The sequence below is a fragment of the Panthera onca genome, chromosome F1 (genome assembly GCF_046562875.1).
Source record: "Panthera onca isolate mPanOnc1 chromosome F1, mPanOnc1 haplotype 2, whole genome shotgun sequence".
Classification (NCBI taxonomy): Eukaryota; Metazoa; Chordata; class Mammalia; order Carnivora; family Felidae; genus Panthera; species Panthera onca.
The window spans coordinates 56,780,230-56,797,960 of NC_138355.1; the positions used below are offsets into that span (position 1 = coordinate 56,780,230).

The 17,731-nt window shown below is 38.6% G+C and overlaps 1 protein-coding gene across 6 annotated transcripts in view; it reads right to left on the reverse strand.

Moving 5' to 3' along the window:
• The window catches only part of ESRRG (estrogen related receptor gamma), a 625,896-nt gene that overhangs the window by 64,770 nt on the left and 543,395 nt on the right, over positions 1-17,731 (reverse strand). For all 6 annotated transcript variants that reach the window (XM_060644356.3, XM_060644357.3, XM_060644361.3 and 3 more), the window contains one exon: positions 1,382-1,492. In XM_060644356.3, the coding sequence (XP_060500339.1) occupies positions 1,382-1,492 (111 nt within the window). The remainder of the gene's footprint in view (positions 1-1,381; positions 1,493-17,731) is intronic.

Consider the following 17,731-nt stretch of genomic DNA (forward strand, 5'->3'; position numbering starts at 1 on the left):
GAGAAATGGGCAGGCTGTGTAATATTGAGCCTAGGAAACTAACCCCTAACGAAATTAAGCATTAGTGTTTATTGCATTTTATTGTATTATCAGAAAGTTTTTTATTATAATGTGCAAAATCTGCTTAATGCAGTCCTAGATTGTATTTGCAGAATGCCAACCAGCTTATGCAGGCTGAGGAGAAGATGCCAGATTGGACAATTGAAGGTATAATCAACATAATGTTTTTTGGAAAGGCAAAAGGAAACTATGCCATATGTTCACTTAAGCTTTAATTTTATGTAAAACTGGTTGTTTTTCCTTTGACATAGCTAAAATGTCCTTTCATTTACAGTTCAGGGTCTGTTTTATTTATTTAACAGATCCCCATATGCTCACATGTATGATGCACAGCAGCGACCCCTCCTGGAGAATCTGAATTAGAAGCGGACACTTTCTCTTCCCTTGAAAGCAGATCAAAAATTACCCGTGTGTCTTCCCACAACTGCTCTGGATGCAGCTTCCTCTGGTTAAGTGCTGGTTGTGTCTTCTGAGACAAAGACAGCTAAATGTGAGAACCGTTTCCATCAAAGCACTTCTCAGTGCCTAGTACGAACTCTATGCGCAAATATCCTAGGAGGTTAGCTCTGTTGTGCTAGAACTATGAGCTGATTTTTCAGAAAATGGGATGCAGTTATTGCCTCCATCTATATCCCGGCTCTTTTTAGTTAATGACAAAGAGAATGGGGCTTGCATTTTAGCAGTGTACCCATCATCCTTTCAAATTGCAATCTGGCATTATAAAACCATGGACTCCTTAAAAACAATTCATAAGGCCCATCAGGGCATCTGAGATGGAACCACCAACCTATGCTTGTTATTAGTAGGGCCTATTCTTGTTTTAATCTATTGCTAGCTAGTGTGTTAACCTTCCATAGCTCCAAATTAATGAGGCTCCTAATGTATTTTCATTGGGAGGTTGAGCAGTCAAACTCATTTAGTTAGTGAAAACTACAAAAATCACTTTCTTGTGAAATCTGAAACTAACAGCTCCAATGAACTAATGATTACAGTATGATCCATTTTATGTACCTCTGAAAATAAAGATAACCAGTAAATGTAAAATTCTCACTATATAAGCTATGCCTTAATATGCTTATGCTTCTACAAAATGACTACGTGAAAAAAAGGTAGGGGAGAGAAACCATAGGGAAAAAAAAAAAAGATAATTAGCTGAGTTACTGTTGCTCCTAAAAGGCAATTCTTGGGAACAGAGCCACGGCCCCCAACAAAGACAAGTCTCCTTGGAGTCAGTGGGGATGGGCATGCCAAAACGGATATACATTGAGCCAACTGGGAGGATTCCGTGTGTTGGAAAGCCAGACATGTCTGCTGTACTTACATGGCTTTTTGGCTGGCTGAACCAGCTGAGGGTTCAGGTAGGGGCTGTTCTCCGCATCTATTCTGCGCTTGTACTTCTGCCGACCTCCACGTACTCTGTCAAGGCGCACCCCTGTGGGCAAAGACAGGCACTGGCTTACTCCTGAGGTATCCATCTTTGAGACCAATCAAATACATGGAGTATCACCCGTGGGTGCTATGGAGACCGAGAGTAGAACCCAGAATGGTCCAGAGGTGTCGGGAGAATGTAAAGAGGGGGTGACTAAACCAAAATTGCCGGTAATTAGAAACCAAATCCAGCAGAGAGTAACAGGCCTGAAAAACATTTGATGCAAGGCCATCAAAGTCCCATTTGCACACCAAAGAAAAGGCCCATTTCCATGGGAATTAATACAAAGAAACTGTTACTTGGTACTAGCCTAGTTTCTCAAATCAAAGACAGTGGCAAGCTGATCCTCTTCATCAGTCACCAGTGAAAGCTCAATTCGTAAGAGCTATCCAACCCTCCCTGGTCCACCAGAAGGCTCAATACGGCCCCGTGGAACTGAACTGAACTGCAAGCGTGTGCATGCCGTGGAGAGGTGGGATGACACTCCGTAAGAGGAGATGTTCCATACTCTAATGTCACCATGTCTCAGAGGAGAACGTCATTTATATTTTTGGCACACGTTTGTATTTTCTTCCAGATGAGAGAAAACCGGGACTGGACACAGGACAGACAAAAGGAGCTTCCTGAAAGAATTCAGAAGGCTTGGACGTCGAAGGAAGGCTATGTTACTGAGGCAGAGCTGAAGGGTGAAGCTAGAAAAGGAGGTAAAGCCGACAGGTATTTAGTAAATCCCCAAAGAGTGAGGAGTTGGGTCAAGGTTCAGAGAGTTTTTGCTGGTACTGGATTTAAAAGATTGAGCGAAGAGGCAAAAGGTTAGGAAAGGAATTAAATATAAATGTTTCATATGTGGGGGAGTGGTGAGCTGAGCTTATTAATAACTTGGTTTCCAATCTGCAATTATGAAGTTTAGGACCGGACCATATAAACCTTTATCTAATGAAGAAGTGGCTTGGGAGTAAGAGCCAGGAGAGAGACTCACTCTGATATTAGGCTGCACCTTAATTGATAAAACGGTATAACATGATCCGTTAACAAATTCAAGCAAGTAATTCACTGTACATGTTTTGGCATTTCTCAAAATGTTTAGAAAACAGATTTCGTTTAACAGCATCATCAGTATTATTATTTTACTGAAAAGGCCTCTCAGAGCCTTTAATATGCAAATGACCTCTGTAAAACTCTCAGAAGGAGATACAGCCTATGCGATGTTCTGCAAATCAATTGAACCAAAGATCCTGTTTTTGGAATATTTAGTAACATCATGTATAACATGTGAATGGTGGGTTCTCTGAGTTTTACGAAACCTTTTGGGAAAGGCTGATACAGCTCTAGGGAATCCTGAAGTGAATACATACACTCGAATGTTCAGGATTACTTAATTCAACCACGAGATAAAGTAAAACACAATTTTTCATATTAGCTTAATAATACTGCTTTAAGAGTTGACTATCTTTTCGTGAAACACAGAAACATATGCTTGGTTCTAGATAAAGCCTGAAATGTCATACTGAAATATCAAAGCGGACTTTAAAGGAAATCAGGAGACAACTTCAAGAGCAATTAAGTAGGTTTCCACAGCAAATTTCACAAAACAAAGAAATTAGTACAGTGTCTAAGTATTTACTGAAAATAGTAGCACACGTGAGTTACAAAGAAGCTGTTTTTCTTACTGCTGCCTTTAAAAAAAAAAGTCTATTTATTTATTTTGAGAGAGAGAGGGAGAGAGACAGCGAGCAGGGGAGGGGCAGAGACAGAGAGACAGAGAAACCCCAGCAGTCTCCACAGCTGTCAACGCAAAGCCCACTGTGGGGCTCGAACCCACGAACTGTGAAATCATAACCAGAGCCCAAAGCAAGAGTCGGAGGCTTAACCGATTTAGCAACCCAGGTACCCCTCCCTATTGCTGCTTTTAAAGTACTTTCTGCCTACAGTAGAGTTCTGTTCCCTTGTTCATCTGATTTTAAGTGTAGAAAAGTTGGCGGAAAAGACACTGCAGAACTGGGATACTACGCTTCTTCCCATTAGGATGCTGATTTTGTAGAGATAAACGGTCGAGTACAAAGAACAGAAATACTTAATCAAAATGTAAGGCTACTAAAGTTTAAAATACTGTAAATCAAACACTGTAAATAAAGATTCTACCTCTATTGCACTTGAGGGCACATAGGTTTAAACCACAATCTCTCATTAGTAAGGAAAATACACAAATGATACTTTGTGTTAAAAAAGAAACAGGTATCTAAAAAAAAAATGAAGATGGTTCAAGGGAAAAAATAAAGATATTAAAAATCACCAAATAAGAGTAATTTAATGTAATTGTTGTAACTACTCCTATTTTATAGAAAGTTTCTTGGATTATCTAGTCTAAAATGTATTGCCTTGCATCTATCAAAAAGCAGTATGTATCATCAATTTCTATATCCCTATCAGCTAGTCCCTTGTCTATAATAATGATATTGTGAAAAGACTGAAGATCCCCCCCTTTAATGTCTCCAACTATAATAACATAGTAATTTATTCCTAAGTATTATAAGAAAAATAAGCTCAAAAAAATAAAGCAGGGGAGCCTGGGTGGCTCAGTCGGTTGTGTCTGACTCTTGATTTCGGCTCAGATCATGATCTCACAGTTAATGAGTTTGAGCCCCATGGGGCTCCAGCGTGGAGCCTGCTTGGGATTCTTTCTCTCTGCCCCTTCCCTGGGCACACACACTCTTTCTCTCTCTCCCAAAATAAATAAATACATTTAAAAAAAGAAAATAAAGCACAGTTTGCAAGTCAGATAGTTAAGTTTTTTTCTGGCTCTTTTATTAACCGGCTTTGTAAATTTTGGTGAGTTCCTTAACCTATCTATTTTTCCAAAGATAAGATAGACATAAAGACAATATCCTTCCTGCTGTCTTTCTGTAAGGACTCAATATTGTATTTATATAATGTGTTAATATGTTTGGATATTATCCATATGCATCATTAAAATATTTTATAAACCTTAAAATGCCAAGGAAAATAAGGAAGTTGTCATTTTATCATTGTTTTGTTGTTGAAATACTTGTTGTTGTATTACTTTATTGAAATATATTTTGCATCCTGATCATTTATTAAAAATCTATTCCCATGGAGTTTGACAGTCTACCTTGCCTCAATTCTGAGGAAAATAGACTGAGGTATGATGGAGTGGTAAGAGAATTCAAAGGATACAAGACAAATAATGATACTCATTTGATGTCGAAGAGATTTATAGAAATATTTGGTCCCATTCTATTTACTGTTCATCCTTGTCAATAATATCATTTAGGTATGTAATTATTTTAGACTAGATACAGAAACTAAACCAAATTCTATAAAAAATAAGGATGCTATCCCTGAGTTTAGCTGTAAGCACACAATACAAGGTAAACAACTGATAATTATCCAATTAACCTAATGTATTTAAAAGTCTCCAAATAGTTTATTTTTTTTAATGTTTATTTTTGAGAGAGACAGAGAGACAGAGCGTGAGTGAGGGAGGGACAGAGAGAGAGGGAGACACAGAATCTGAAGCAGGCTCCATGCTGTCAGCACAGAGCCCGTCATGGGGCTTGAACCCATGAACCATGAGATCATGACCCGAGCCAAAGTCAGATGCTTAACCACTGAGCCACTCAGGTGCCTTCCAAATTGTTTAGCAGAAACAAAGAAAAACAACACTATGTATGACCAGGACCTGGGAAATCCAGACTTGCCATAACAAGATATCAGTCTAATTGGAATATATCCACTGAATGTGACAAAGCCTGTCTTTTTACTTCTTTAGTACCTGAAATACACACACACACACACACACACACACACACACACACACACACAATCTGTCTGGACTTCGCTTGTAACCAGTTTGGGAAAAGTTGAAAAGTAAGATTTTTCCCAGGAAATAAGATACCCACAATGTCCAATGTTTGACAGGTTTTGAAGTTAATTAAGGCAATTGGAGTTTCTATTCATGTGGAGACTGCTTTTTTTTTTTTTTTAAAAAGATTTTAATAGTTGGCATTACCTACCAAGTAGAATGTTTCACATTGCTTCTTCTTTCAAATGCTGTATGTGCCTACATGGCCACAAGGGAATTACAAATCTTCTACATTGTCAGAATTTACAAAATTGAGAAAGCAAGAAGAGGGCAAGGAGGAAAAAAATACGCCATGAGGCAAATAAACGCCAAAAGAAGTGAAACAGTTCAACACAAGGTCTTCTTAGGTCAGCTCATTTTAAGTCCACATTTTATGCCCAAATGCAAATTTTTATAATATTATATAGTCCAAAGTCAAAAGTATTTTTCACATTTTTAATAGCATAAAGTCAGAGACATTTCATAGGATAATAAAAAATCTCCCCTTCAGAGAATTATACAAGGATACCCTAGCCTACTTTCCTATATTAAAGACCAGCCTTTTACAATGTTGTTCGCAAAGGTTTGCTAAAAATATTAATTACACAGACTCCTGGAACACTTAAGAAAGATGCAAACAGTCACATTAAAGTGATACTATTTTTTTAAAGATAGTGAATTTTTTAAAAAGATCAGTTAATTTAATCAATGCTAAATAAAGGGTTGTATTAAATAAATGCTACCAAACGTAGCTTGCAATTGAGTTTTGAGATGGGACTAGAAAAGCAGGACTTCTGAAACAATAAGGTGGAGAGGACGGGAGTTTTCCCTTCCACTTGATGTCTTCCCCATCCTGCAGTTCCCTTTGCTGCAGGAGGAAACCACGCTCCTTCCCTTTGGGAAGACAGGTACCTAAGAGCGCCCTTCAATTCTCCAGATGCTCCTGTGAGGGAACCGTCATAAACAGAGGATAGAGAAAATCCCTTTGAGGAGCTGCAGGGAAAGAAGCTAAGGCAGATTAGTAGTATCACACACCGCAGAGGGTCATGTTAGTGGCAGCCTCTGATGGGGTTCTCCTTTGGGACAATGTCCTAAAAGAGTGTACCAGTTTAACCTAGAGTACTTGTGCATATTTAGAGGTTTCTCTTAATGGGATGAGTGAAAATTACTTGTGTATTCACACATATACTCCAGGGAGAATCTGATCATATTAAATTCTTGAGGATCGCATGAGAAAATAAGCCACACCGACCCCTAGGTATCTTCAGCTGCCATAGCCTCTTCTCAAAATAGACAGTGATATTGCTAAACCTGTCTTCCTGGTTTGGTCCCTCTTCCTGATTCAGCAGTCTTCGACGCCTCGTACCTACATTTTCCTCCCAAGCCATGTCTTCATTATTAATTGAATGAATCAATCTCTGCACGGAGTGTCTTGGAATAAACCAAAATCTCAGCCAGGTACCCGCTGCCACTGGTTGTCAAGAGCTTATTTACCTTCTAGGCAGCGGGTTAATTGTTTTATATATATGAACACATTTAAGCCTTACGGCAATCCTATGAGGCGGGTGCTATTATTATCCCATTTACAAAATGAGAAAACCGGAGCTAGGGAGAGGCAGAGCCAGGCCTGGGAGTTGGGAGAATGGCTGCAGAACCCACACTCTTAAGCACTATGTTTACACCGCTTCCCTGCCATCAAATTCTATTTTTGGAAAAGAACAGTTGGTATTTACTCCAAAAGCTAGAACTGCAGGCAGATAAAACCTGATTATCATGGTAAACAATACTCGCATCATGATATGGGGGTGCATGTATAGAGGTGGGCAGAACACTAGACTAGCAGGGGGAAGGAATATTTTTACTCAACTAAAAGGCTAGTGATTTTGCATCTATCATTCCAGAAAGGGTGAGCTGCCTCTACAAAGTTCGCAGCTATGAGACTGCAGACAAAGTAAAAGTGATTAAAAGATTCAGTGACTCTGCTTTTCCACTGAGGCAGGGGCCCAAAGAAATTAATTTCTTTGTTCTTACTTAAAATGTTATTGCAAATTAGACAAGCCTCTTCCGTAGGGCCACGCAGGCAGAGCAACATTCTGGCTGAATGTTGAGCTCAGGAGGGAGGTCCAAACAGCAGCTTTTCTCCCAGACACCCCTGCCCAAGGGTTGCATTTACTTCTGCTGGAATATCATGGCAACATTTCAGGAACTTTGGAAATCGACTGGCTGCCTGTGGAAACACTCTTAAGTTCTGCTGAAATAAAAGGGGAAAATCACACAGGGAGAGAAAATGCATATCCATTAGGTGGGCTTTTTTTTTTTTTCTTAACTGAGTCCTCAGTCACTAAAAGAAATAAAAGCCATGGCTCACATTAAAGCTTCCTTGCTCTACAGATGAATTAACAATTAGCAAGGGGAAGTCTTTCGTTTTGGTCTCCTGATAGCTATCTGGACTATTAAACATGTGAGGCTTGCATAGGAAATTACAAAGGCTTCCCTCTGTTTCAGATTCAAGGTGCATCTAAAATTCATTTGTAGAGTTTCCTGCATAGGGCATAACTCTACAGAAGTTCCTCCTTCTTTTTCTCAAGGTGTGATTCACCATTCTTGCTTGGCTGCTTCAGAGGTATGTGCTAAATTTATAATCTGGATTGGAGCGGAAATCAAAATGATAGAAATTTGAAATACCATAGACAAAATATTTTGCAGGGGAAATGTTGTTCCATCAGGAGTAAAGTTGCTTCATCTGAAGCATGCAGCCCTAATCTATGACACATACAAGTACAAATTAGGTCATCTGCAACAGGTGACAAGTTTTAATTGAATGTCTTCTGTCTGCAATTCTGACAAAAGGTGAATGGAAATAAATGAGTCTGGCAAGACGGCCCTGAGCCTTACAATACCCAATATCTCATTATTTTTAAACAGCTATCTATAAACTGATGCTGACAAGCCTTGAACCTTTTATTTCTGCTCAAGATGAGGTGGCTGTGAAGGAAAAAAAAAAAAAGAAAAAGAAAAAGGGGCATCCAGAACATTACATTAAACATGCAATACCTACCATTATCACTTCCCCAATGTAATTAAAGGAAATCTCCTATTCAAAAGGCACTATTTCTTACTTTGCTTGATGTCACAGAGAGAGAGAGAGAGAGAGAGAGAGAGAGAAAGGGAGAGCACGCTTGGCCTGCACTTGCTAAACACAGAGACAACCTTTAAAGAAAAAAAGATTTCCCCTTTCCTTCTTTTGCCTGTTAAAAATTGCATAAACTACTCAAAGAGATACTGCTGTGACTTATGCCTATCTAAACTCTATTTTTTCTTGTTACTATTTAATACTGGCAACTCTTCCCTTTATCCTTTTCAAAATTGCCTTCTCATATGAATAAAGTTATGAGTTAGCGGGTAAGGACATGAAATGTGGTTGCACATCAACATCAGGAGAAGTGATTCTACTAATTCACAATTAAATGTGACACTGGCAGCAATAAGTTTAACACAATAATAACAGTGATAACAGTGCACAGCACCCCATGGGGATGCTCTGTGTAAACAGAAGCACAAATATTATTTATGCAAAATTCAATGCCCTGTAAAAATGAATTAAATATGAAATCAACCAAGCTGGCTTACAAGTTGCTGCGTTGAGAGCCAGAGTGACTTTGTTTCATTCAATGGACAGGAATACAGTGGAGTCTAATGACCAAAAAAGCAGATGTAGGTTTCAAAGAGAATACAGGTTGGGGGCGGGGGGCGGGAATAGGTGACAGGGAAAAGTGGCAGTGAGTCGGGGCAGCGGGGGGCGGTCATTTGTTTTCATTATGTTTGACTCTTGATCAGTTGGGCACCCAAAGACAGTTTTGAAGCTTCAAAGAGAAGCGTATGGTCATTTTAGCAGCAGAAAACTTTAAGTCCTGGCCAAATTGTTAGTAAGTCGCCAAAGATAACATAAATTGTACTACTAGACTCCAGCAGAGATGCTGAGAGCCAATGATAAGACATCATAGTGACACAAGATGTTTAATAATATTTTTCTGGTGATTGTGATTTGGCAAAATTGAGATTCAAAACAAAGTAAATCTAGTACAAAGAAACATTTTATATATATATATATATATATATATATATATATATATATATATATATCCAGGCCATGCAAAAAAAAAAGAAGAAGAAGAATTATATCTACCACATAAAATATGTAGGGAACAAATCAGTTCAAGAGAGATTAAATGTTAATATAATATTAATGCAAACATGCCCGAATTTCATACCAGTGACAAATTTTCTTTTGGTGCTGACACTTATTTCTAATTTCTTGTGATAGTGGCAGCAATAAGTTTAATACAATAATAATAGTAATAACAGTGCACAGCACTCCACAGGGATGCTCTGTGTAAACAAAAGCACAAGCACTATTTATGCAGAATTCAGTACCCTGTAAAAATGAATTAAATATGAAATTAAACAAGCTAGTTTTCGAGTGGCTGGGATGAAAGCCATGGTCACTTTATTCCATTCATTGGAGAGGAAAATAGTGGAGTCTAGAGGCTCCACTGTAAGTCTTTAGTGGAGTCAATGAGAAGTGCCCTGGACTGAATGTTTGTGCCCCACCAAAATTCATGTGTTGAAACCTAACCCCCAATGTGACGGTGTGTGGAGGTGGGCGGGGCCTTTGAGAGGTGATTAAGTCATGAAGGTACAGCTGTCATGGTGGGATTCGGGCCCTTCTGAAAGAGACCTCAGAGAGAGCTCCCTCGCCCCTTCCGCCATGGGAGGTCAGAGAGAAGAGGGTCAGAGAACCAGAAACTCACCACACAGTAAATTTGCCAGCTCCTCTACCTTGGACTTCTCAGCCTCTAGAACTGTGAGAAGTAAATTTCTGTTGTTTGTAAGCCACTCGGTTTATAGTATTCTGTTATAGCAGCCCAAATGGACCAAGACAAGAAAGTAAGGAACATAAAAACGGAGTTGGAGAGAGAATGGACAATGGGTTGATTCAGGGTCTGATACGAAATAAAGAAAATGCAATGGTTTTCATCCCTTCTCAACTAACTCTATATTCCATCATTAACGCCTATTCACCTGCTACTTGTGCTGTTAAATATTTGTGAGGAAAGTTAAGGGAGAAAAAGAAAAACAAGAGGAAGTATGAAAGATAGCATGAGGATTGTAGGAATGCAGAAGTGGAGAAAACAAGCATGGAAGAATCAGTACATTCCCAGTTGCCTTTGACGCTGAGACATTCACAACAGCATGTGGCCACTGTGGACACATTTTCAAGCTAAAATTTTTCTCTCTCAGCAAACCATGAGAGATTGAAATACAGAGAACAAACTGAGGGTTTGTGGGGAGGTGGGGGAAAGGGGAAAATGGGTGACGGATATCGAGGAGGGCACTTGCTAGGATGAGCACTGGGTGTTGTATGTAAGTGATGAACCACGAGAATCTACCCCCCCAACCCAGAGCACACTGTATACATTGCATGGTAGCCAATTTGACAATAAATTATATTTTTAAAAAAGTGCGGTTTGGATGATAAATTATTTGGAAACCCTAAAAAATAAAATAAAATAAAATTTTTCTCCCTCAAAGGTAACAAATTTGATTGTTGAGGAATTTAAGACCTCATGAGAAAAACTGGGATGGGAGAATCATGACTGGCAGTGATAATAAGAAAGAACCTTCATTTTTGTTGTTGTTGTTGTTTATTTATTTATTTGGGGGAGGGAAGCGCAGAAAGAGAGGGGGAGAGAATCCCAAGCAGGCTTCACACTGTCAGCACAGAACCCGATGCTGGGTTTGATCCCAGGAACTGTGAGATCATGACCTGAGCCAAAATCAAGACTCAGATGCTTCACCTACTGAGCCATCCAGACACCCCAGAAAGCACCTCTATATAAGTGATACATTCACTAAAATGAAATAAAGGAATATATTAAAAGACTATCAAGAACAGGGCCTCTGGCTGGCTCAGTCGGTGGAACAGGTGACTCTTGATCTCGCGGTTGTGAGTTCAAGTCCCATGTTGGGTGTAGAGATTACTTTTGAAAACATCTTTTAAAAAAGTCTATCAATAACAGACATGCTAAGTAATGTTTCTTGTGCAACTAATTTCCTTTTATCATCTTTTTATCTCTTGAATATTTTCAGAATCTCCGTTCTACCTGGTTTCAGCAAGATGACTATCAATTTGGTTTGATTTGCTGGAGACAATATGCACATAAAAAGAAAAAAATTTACATCCAGTTTTCAAGCCAAATGTTCAATGACATGTTTATTTTACTGCTCTGACAATCTAGGTTTTAATAAATATCTACTCTAGATTCATGCTTAATTGATAAACAGTGTTGAAATTTTGGGGTTTACATTACACATAATGTAAACACATCACATTTTTCTGTCAAGGAAAATAACAAAGGGGGAAGTGCATACTTTGAGGCACAAGAAAACTGTACATTTAAAGAGTTATGGCAGGTATAGGCCACAGTCTTTACTTTTATTCTCAAATTAGGACACGTGAAGAGTGCGGGAAAGAATACAGAAAACACTAATGATATTTCCAGATGCCAAATATATTAGGTTCTGGCTGAAGAAAGCCTGTACCTGCACCAGGTGGTGAGTTTCCCGATTGACTTCCTGTGTACAGATGCTACATGAGGAGTCAGGACTGTTCAGGAGTCCATATTCCAATGGTCTTTAATCTTAGGAGCCATCTTGAAATCCCAAAGTGTGCCAAGAAAAGACACACACACTTTTCCAGTCAAAAGGCAGCTCAAGACTAGATTTTGGGGATAAAGACTCCAGTGTCACTACCTTATGTAGGAGGAGGCAGATTTCCCATGAAAAGTGTGCCATTTTCCAAGCTACATTTTCTTAAGTCTTCCCTGTCAACTGGCTCTCTCTATATTTTTGAAATACAAAACCTAAAAATACAAAACCCAAAAAGTTTGGACTAACCTCAAACTTCAAATATTTTATTTATTATATGTATCCAGATTCATTCCACAAAAAAAATGAAGGGAGGGAGTATGGTGAGAAATTATATACTAATTGAAATAGTTTCAACTGATCAAAAGTGATTTTGGTGTGTGTTTGAACTGTATATTGCTAACCATTGCATATGAAGTATATATATCACATGCCTGCCACATAGACATTCAAAAATACTGTGGAAGGAAGGAAGGAAGAAAGGAAGGAAATAAATAACAATAAATAAATAAATAAATAAATAAATAAACAAACAAACAAACAAACAAACTAATTTACAATATGTAGGGGTGCCTGGGTGGCTCAGTCAGTTAAGTGCCCAATTTTGGCTCAGGTCATGATTTCGTGGTTCTTGAGCTCAAGCCCCGCATTGGGCTCTGTGCTGTCAGCATGGAACCCGCTTTGGATCCTCTGTCCCCCTCTCTCTCTGCCCCTCCTCACTTGCTCTCTCTCTCTCTGTCTCAAAAAAAAACCATTTTAAATAAAAAAATAAATTTACAATATCCTTTATCGCTATGTAATAATTAGTTTTTTCTCATCTTTTTGTTTGTTTGAAACCCCACATGGACACACAGAGAGATAGGACTCTCTTGACAATTGTTTCAATAGTTCTTGTTGGTTGTGTTTTTCTCAATGTACTAATCTATAATAACTTTAGAAAGGGATAGAAAATTTAAAGGTAACAAAATAGCATGAAGCACTGAAAAAAGGAGTTTCTGAATGGTAAGACATCAGAATTAAATGTTTCTATGTTCATCCTGGACAATATGAGAAAAAAAAAAAAACACACCCAGCATTTGGTTTGCTGGGAAAAACTCAGATAGATAATAAGAAAACTTACTAATGATAATTACATTTAGATCCTGAATACTGAACAAGAAAGATCATAGATTCCTATAGTTGGGAAACTTGACAAATGAAGAAAACCATTCTCTTTCTGAGACGTTTTTATTGTCGTTCTGCCTGGAAGCAGATGAATGAGTCTGATCATGTGGTATGCTCTCTTCCAGTTCTAGGATTCTATGAATGAAATGGGTGTATTTAAAAGGATGGAACTGACCCACAGATTCAGAGTACGACAACTGCTTGGCAGTTGGAAACATCAACATGCTTCATATCTTAAATCAGGGAAGACCGGAGCCAAATGGAGAGCATTAATGAACCAGAAGAGCAGTAGGCTTTCTGGTCCAGGTCTTAGCATTCCCCTCATGCTGACCTTGGCCAAATGCATTTCCTTTTGTTCTTGACAATAATAAAGCAAATAAAGTGCCCATGTTTGAAAAATGCTTCTAGCTTATTACTGCATTAGGAAAAGATCAATGCCTGTTGCACATCACTATGGAGAATGAAGTATGGAAAATCATAAACAGCTACAGATTTGTGTGCATTTTACAATATAGACACTACATTATGCTAAGGAGAGGAGAAGATGACCTAATAATGGATATTTTGAAAGCAACCAATGAGTAGTTAATGGCTACTGTGCTATTTAACTAAATCTCATCTGGAGTTTAAAAAGAAAAAGGCATCTGACTAAGTTGATCAGATTTCAGTAAATACATCACAGTGGGTAATCTTCCATCTCCACTTCTACAGCCATCCATGTTTCAGAAATTGTAGTGTGTGTGTGCACATTATGTATATGCACACACATACAAAAATATATAGACAGTACAGAGAAAGATACACACACAATTCTAAATATAGAAGATATTATTCAATTTCTTTATTTTCCTGATAATGATTTGGCTGGTCAAATGATTCTGTGCAAAGTGTGTTTTGAATTTTTAAGATTTATTTACTTTTTATTTTAGAGGTAGGGAGGGGCACCTGGGTGGCTCAGTCAGTTAAGTCTGACTCGATCTCAGCTCAGGTCATGATCCCATGGTTCGTGAGTCTGAGCCCCATGTTGGGCTCTACACTGACAAATTCTCTCAATTCTCTCTCTCTCTCTCTCTCTCTCTCTCTGCACCTCCCCCACTTGCACCCTCTCTCTCAAAATAAATAAACATAATAAAAAAATAGAGGTGGGGGGAAGGGGGGAGAGGGAGAGAGAGAATCTTAAGCAGGCTCACGCTCAGTGTGGAGTCCAAGGTGGGGCTCAATCCCATGACCCTGGGATCATGAATGAAGCCAAAATCAAAAGTCAAATGCTCAACCAACTAAGCCACCCAGTCACCCCTGTGAGAATTTTTTATATTTGCAAGTTTTTTCCATCCAAAGAGAACTCGCGTTATGTGTGTTTATGTGGATAATTATATCAGGAGTTGCAAATTCAAACAACTACATGGGGTGAAATGGGCTATGTGTTAAAAAAGAAAAAAAAATGAGGGGTCTGTATGTACTGCAGGGAATGAAAGTGCACTTGTCCCACAGATGCGCACAGCCTCTGGCCAGCTCTGATGTGGTACCGCCTCGTGAGTGGTCGGCACAACTGAATAGTAGTCTGATGTTATCAGAGTTCCCCTTTTCCAAAAGAAGCCAGCAATCTGGACCTTTACATAAAATCACCCAATATTTAAGTGTTCGCACAATTTTTTAGCTAATTGATGGCCCTCGGGCTGCCAGTCCCTCTTCAAGAATCTCTTATTAGGCACAGATCTCCAGGGTAATTTACTGTAAATGGCAGCAAAGGCTTTCTTTAAATTCACCCATTAGGTGTGCTAAATGTTTTCACTTTTTGAAGGAACATCTTTCTGCCTTGTGAACTCTTTTGGAAATGACAATTCTTGTCATACAACTGGCACATTTCCACTGTCACTGAGATTACACCAGATGAATCATCTTTGGGAATTAGCTGGCGGAGAATCATTTTTGTGTTGGCCTACACCCTTTCTCCCCCAACTTGTTGCATGATATGGAAGAGAAGGTCTTTGAAGTGGCAAAGGAGTAAGATGATGCTGAATGCTTTCTGGAACAGTCCTAGAAGGAATTTGGCTGTAACAGTGCTTTCCCTGGGTTAGCAGGTCACAAAGTACAGAGGACCAGAAGATGCTGCTAGGATGGAAAGCTGGAGGGGGTGAGCGTGGGTGGGAGATGGTCGCAGTAGAGTGACTGTCTATCAAAGATATTGTGAGAAGGAGAAAGAATTTTAATTTGAAAAGATTTGAGTGTTTAAAAAATAAAACCGGTAAGTTTGAAAGAAGGTGGCAAAAATCACTTTTCTGTTAAATGTTATGAAGAATATGCAAATGCATCATGAATGATTTTCCATATGCCGAATAGAGCATCACACAGGGTAAAAAAGTGCGTCTCTAGACAGACCATGGCACACACTGGACAGCAATACGTCCTGAACCAACATATCTTGCAGCCGAGCGCAGGAAAACATAGACCCATTTTCTTTTAAGTGTATTTATTTATTTTGAGAGAGAGAGAGAGAGAGAGAGAGAGAGAGAGAGAGAGAACACAAGCAGGCGAGAGGGGCAGAGAATCCCAAGCAGGCTCCATGCTGCCAGCATGGAGCCCGACATGGGGTTCGATCCCACAAACCATGAAGACGATGACCCGAGCCGAAGTTAAGAGTCAGAGGCTCTTGACTCATTTTTATGAGGCCCCAGACTCATTTTTAACAGAGGAAAGCCAAATGTGTACATCTGAGGAACTAAATGGTACTCCATAACCCCTATTATATCAAGCCATTCCAGCAACATGGACCTCTGGCTGCTTCTAGTAGTATGAATTCCAGAAGGTCGCTTTTCAAAGCGGCCATCTCATCTCTGCTGCCATCAAGAGAAAAGACAGAAATTCCCTGGAACTTATCATCACAGTGTCCTGATCAGTCAGGAAGGTTGCCGTCAGGCAGCATGAGATGTCCCTTTCCTCTCCAGGGGCTTCCTGGTGGCCCTCTCAGCATTCAGGAAATACTGGGGGAAATGATATGAAATGAAAGACAAAGAAATTGAAACTAAGTCATCACACAGTAGGTTAAGAAAGCACAGCAGGTGGCCCATCAAGCAGCCTGGGAGTAGACTTTATTTTACGTTTATATTTATTTATTTACTTACTTACTTATCTGTGGGTGGGAGGAGTAGACTTTAACATCATAATAAAATTTCCATCCCAATGTTGAGACTGGAAAACATATGATATTTTGATTTCTAAAAAAGTTTTGGATAGTCTTATCTTAGTTACCTCATGCATTTAAGCACACCCTAAGGGAGACCGTCAACACGGCCAATGTGTTTGGGAGGAGAAACAGAAGTCATTCTCCCCCTCGTTCTCCATTACTTCTCCTGTCTGCCCAACCAATTTAAATTTATATATATTCATACACACTGATACACATACATATGCATTATGTATCTATGTAAGGACTGATCAAATCTTTCTAAATTAAATTATATATACGTATTTTTTTAATTTTAAAAAAAATTTACTTATTTTTTGAGAGAGAAAGACAGAGCATGAGCGGGGGAGGGGCAGAGAGAGAGGGAGATACAGAATCGGAAGCAGGCTCCAGGCTCCAAGCTGTCAGCACACAGCCTGATGCAGGGCTTGAACTCACAAACCGTGAGATAATGACCTGAACCACAGTTGGATGCTCAACCATATGAGCCACCCGGGTGCCCCAATGAAATTATAGTTTTTGTAAATCAGTGTACTTTGTTTTTAAGAACTTTTACGTTACAGTTGAGAAAACATAAATACATCAGTAAACTCAGGAACATTCTGTGAATAGCCACTATTCAAATTATTTCAAATTCCAAATAATCTCCCAGCAATCATAAAAAATTTGCATATCCTTTTAAAATTTTCACATTGTTTCTACATATGTCTCAGTTGCTACTTATAAAAAAAAAAAAGAAAGACAAGTACTATTAGCTTAGTATTAAGATGGGGAAAATAGAACTCTGCTCTATAATTCTCTACATATCCGTCCATAATATGATTTATTTATTATTGTTGAAGGCATGACTCAAGAATATCAACATGTGATGAAGTTGTTTTAAGACCAATTGTGTGTTAAATACCGGACCATGTTAAAATGTTCCAGATCTCATGGTACAAAAAATGTTCAGTAAAAGTCCATTGTTAATAAGGATGAAAATAAAAGTAACTGGAATTATTTTAATTATTGGTTCTAACAAAATGAGAATTCAATTAATCTATCAGCACATATTCAGTCCCAAATTGAGAAAATGTTTAAAAATTAAATAAGATATGATAGTGGCCTGGTATTAATGTGAAAAAAATACCTACAAAAAATACTACTTGGTATTTTTAATGTTTCGCTGGTACTTGTTATGGATTTTTTTTTTTCAAGATTGAAATATACTTAAAATGGGAAAATAAAGAATATGGCATGAGCTCTGTAAATCTACATAATCACATTTAATAAACTGCTAACATGTTCTGAATTTTCATGCAAAGTATTTAGCATGGGTACATCA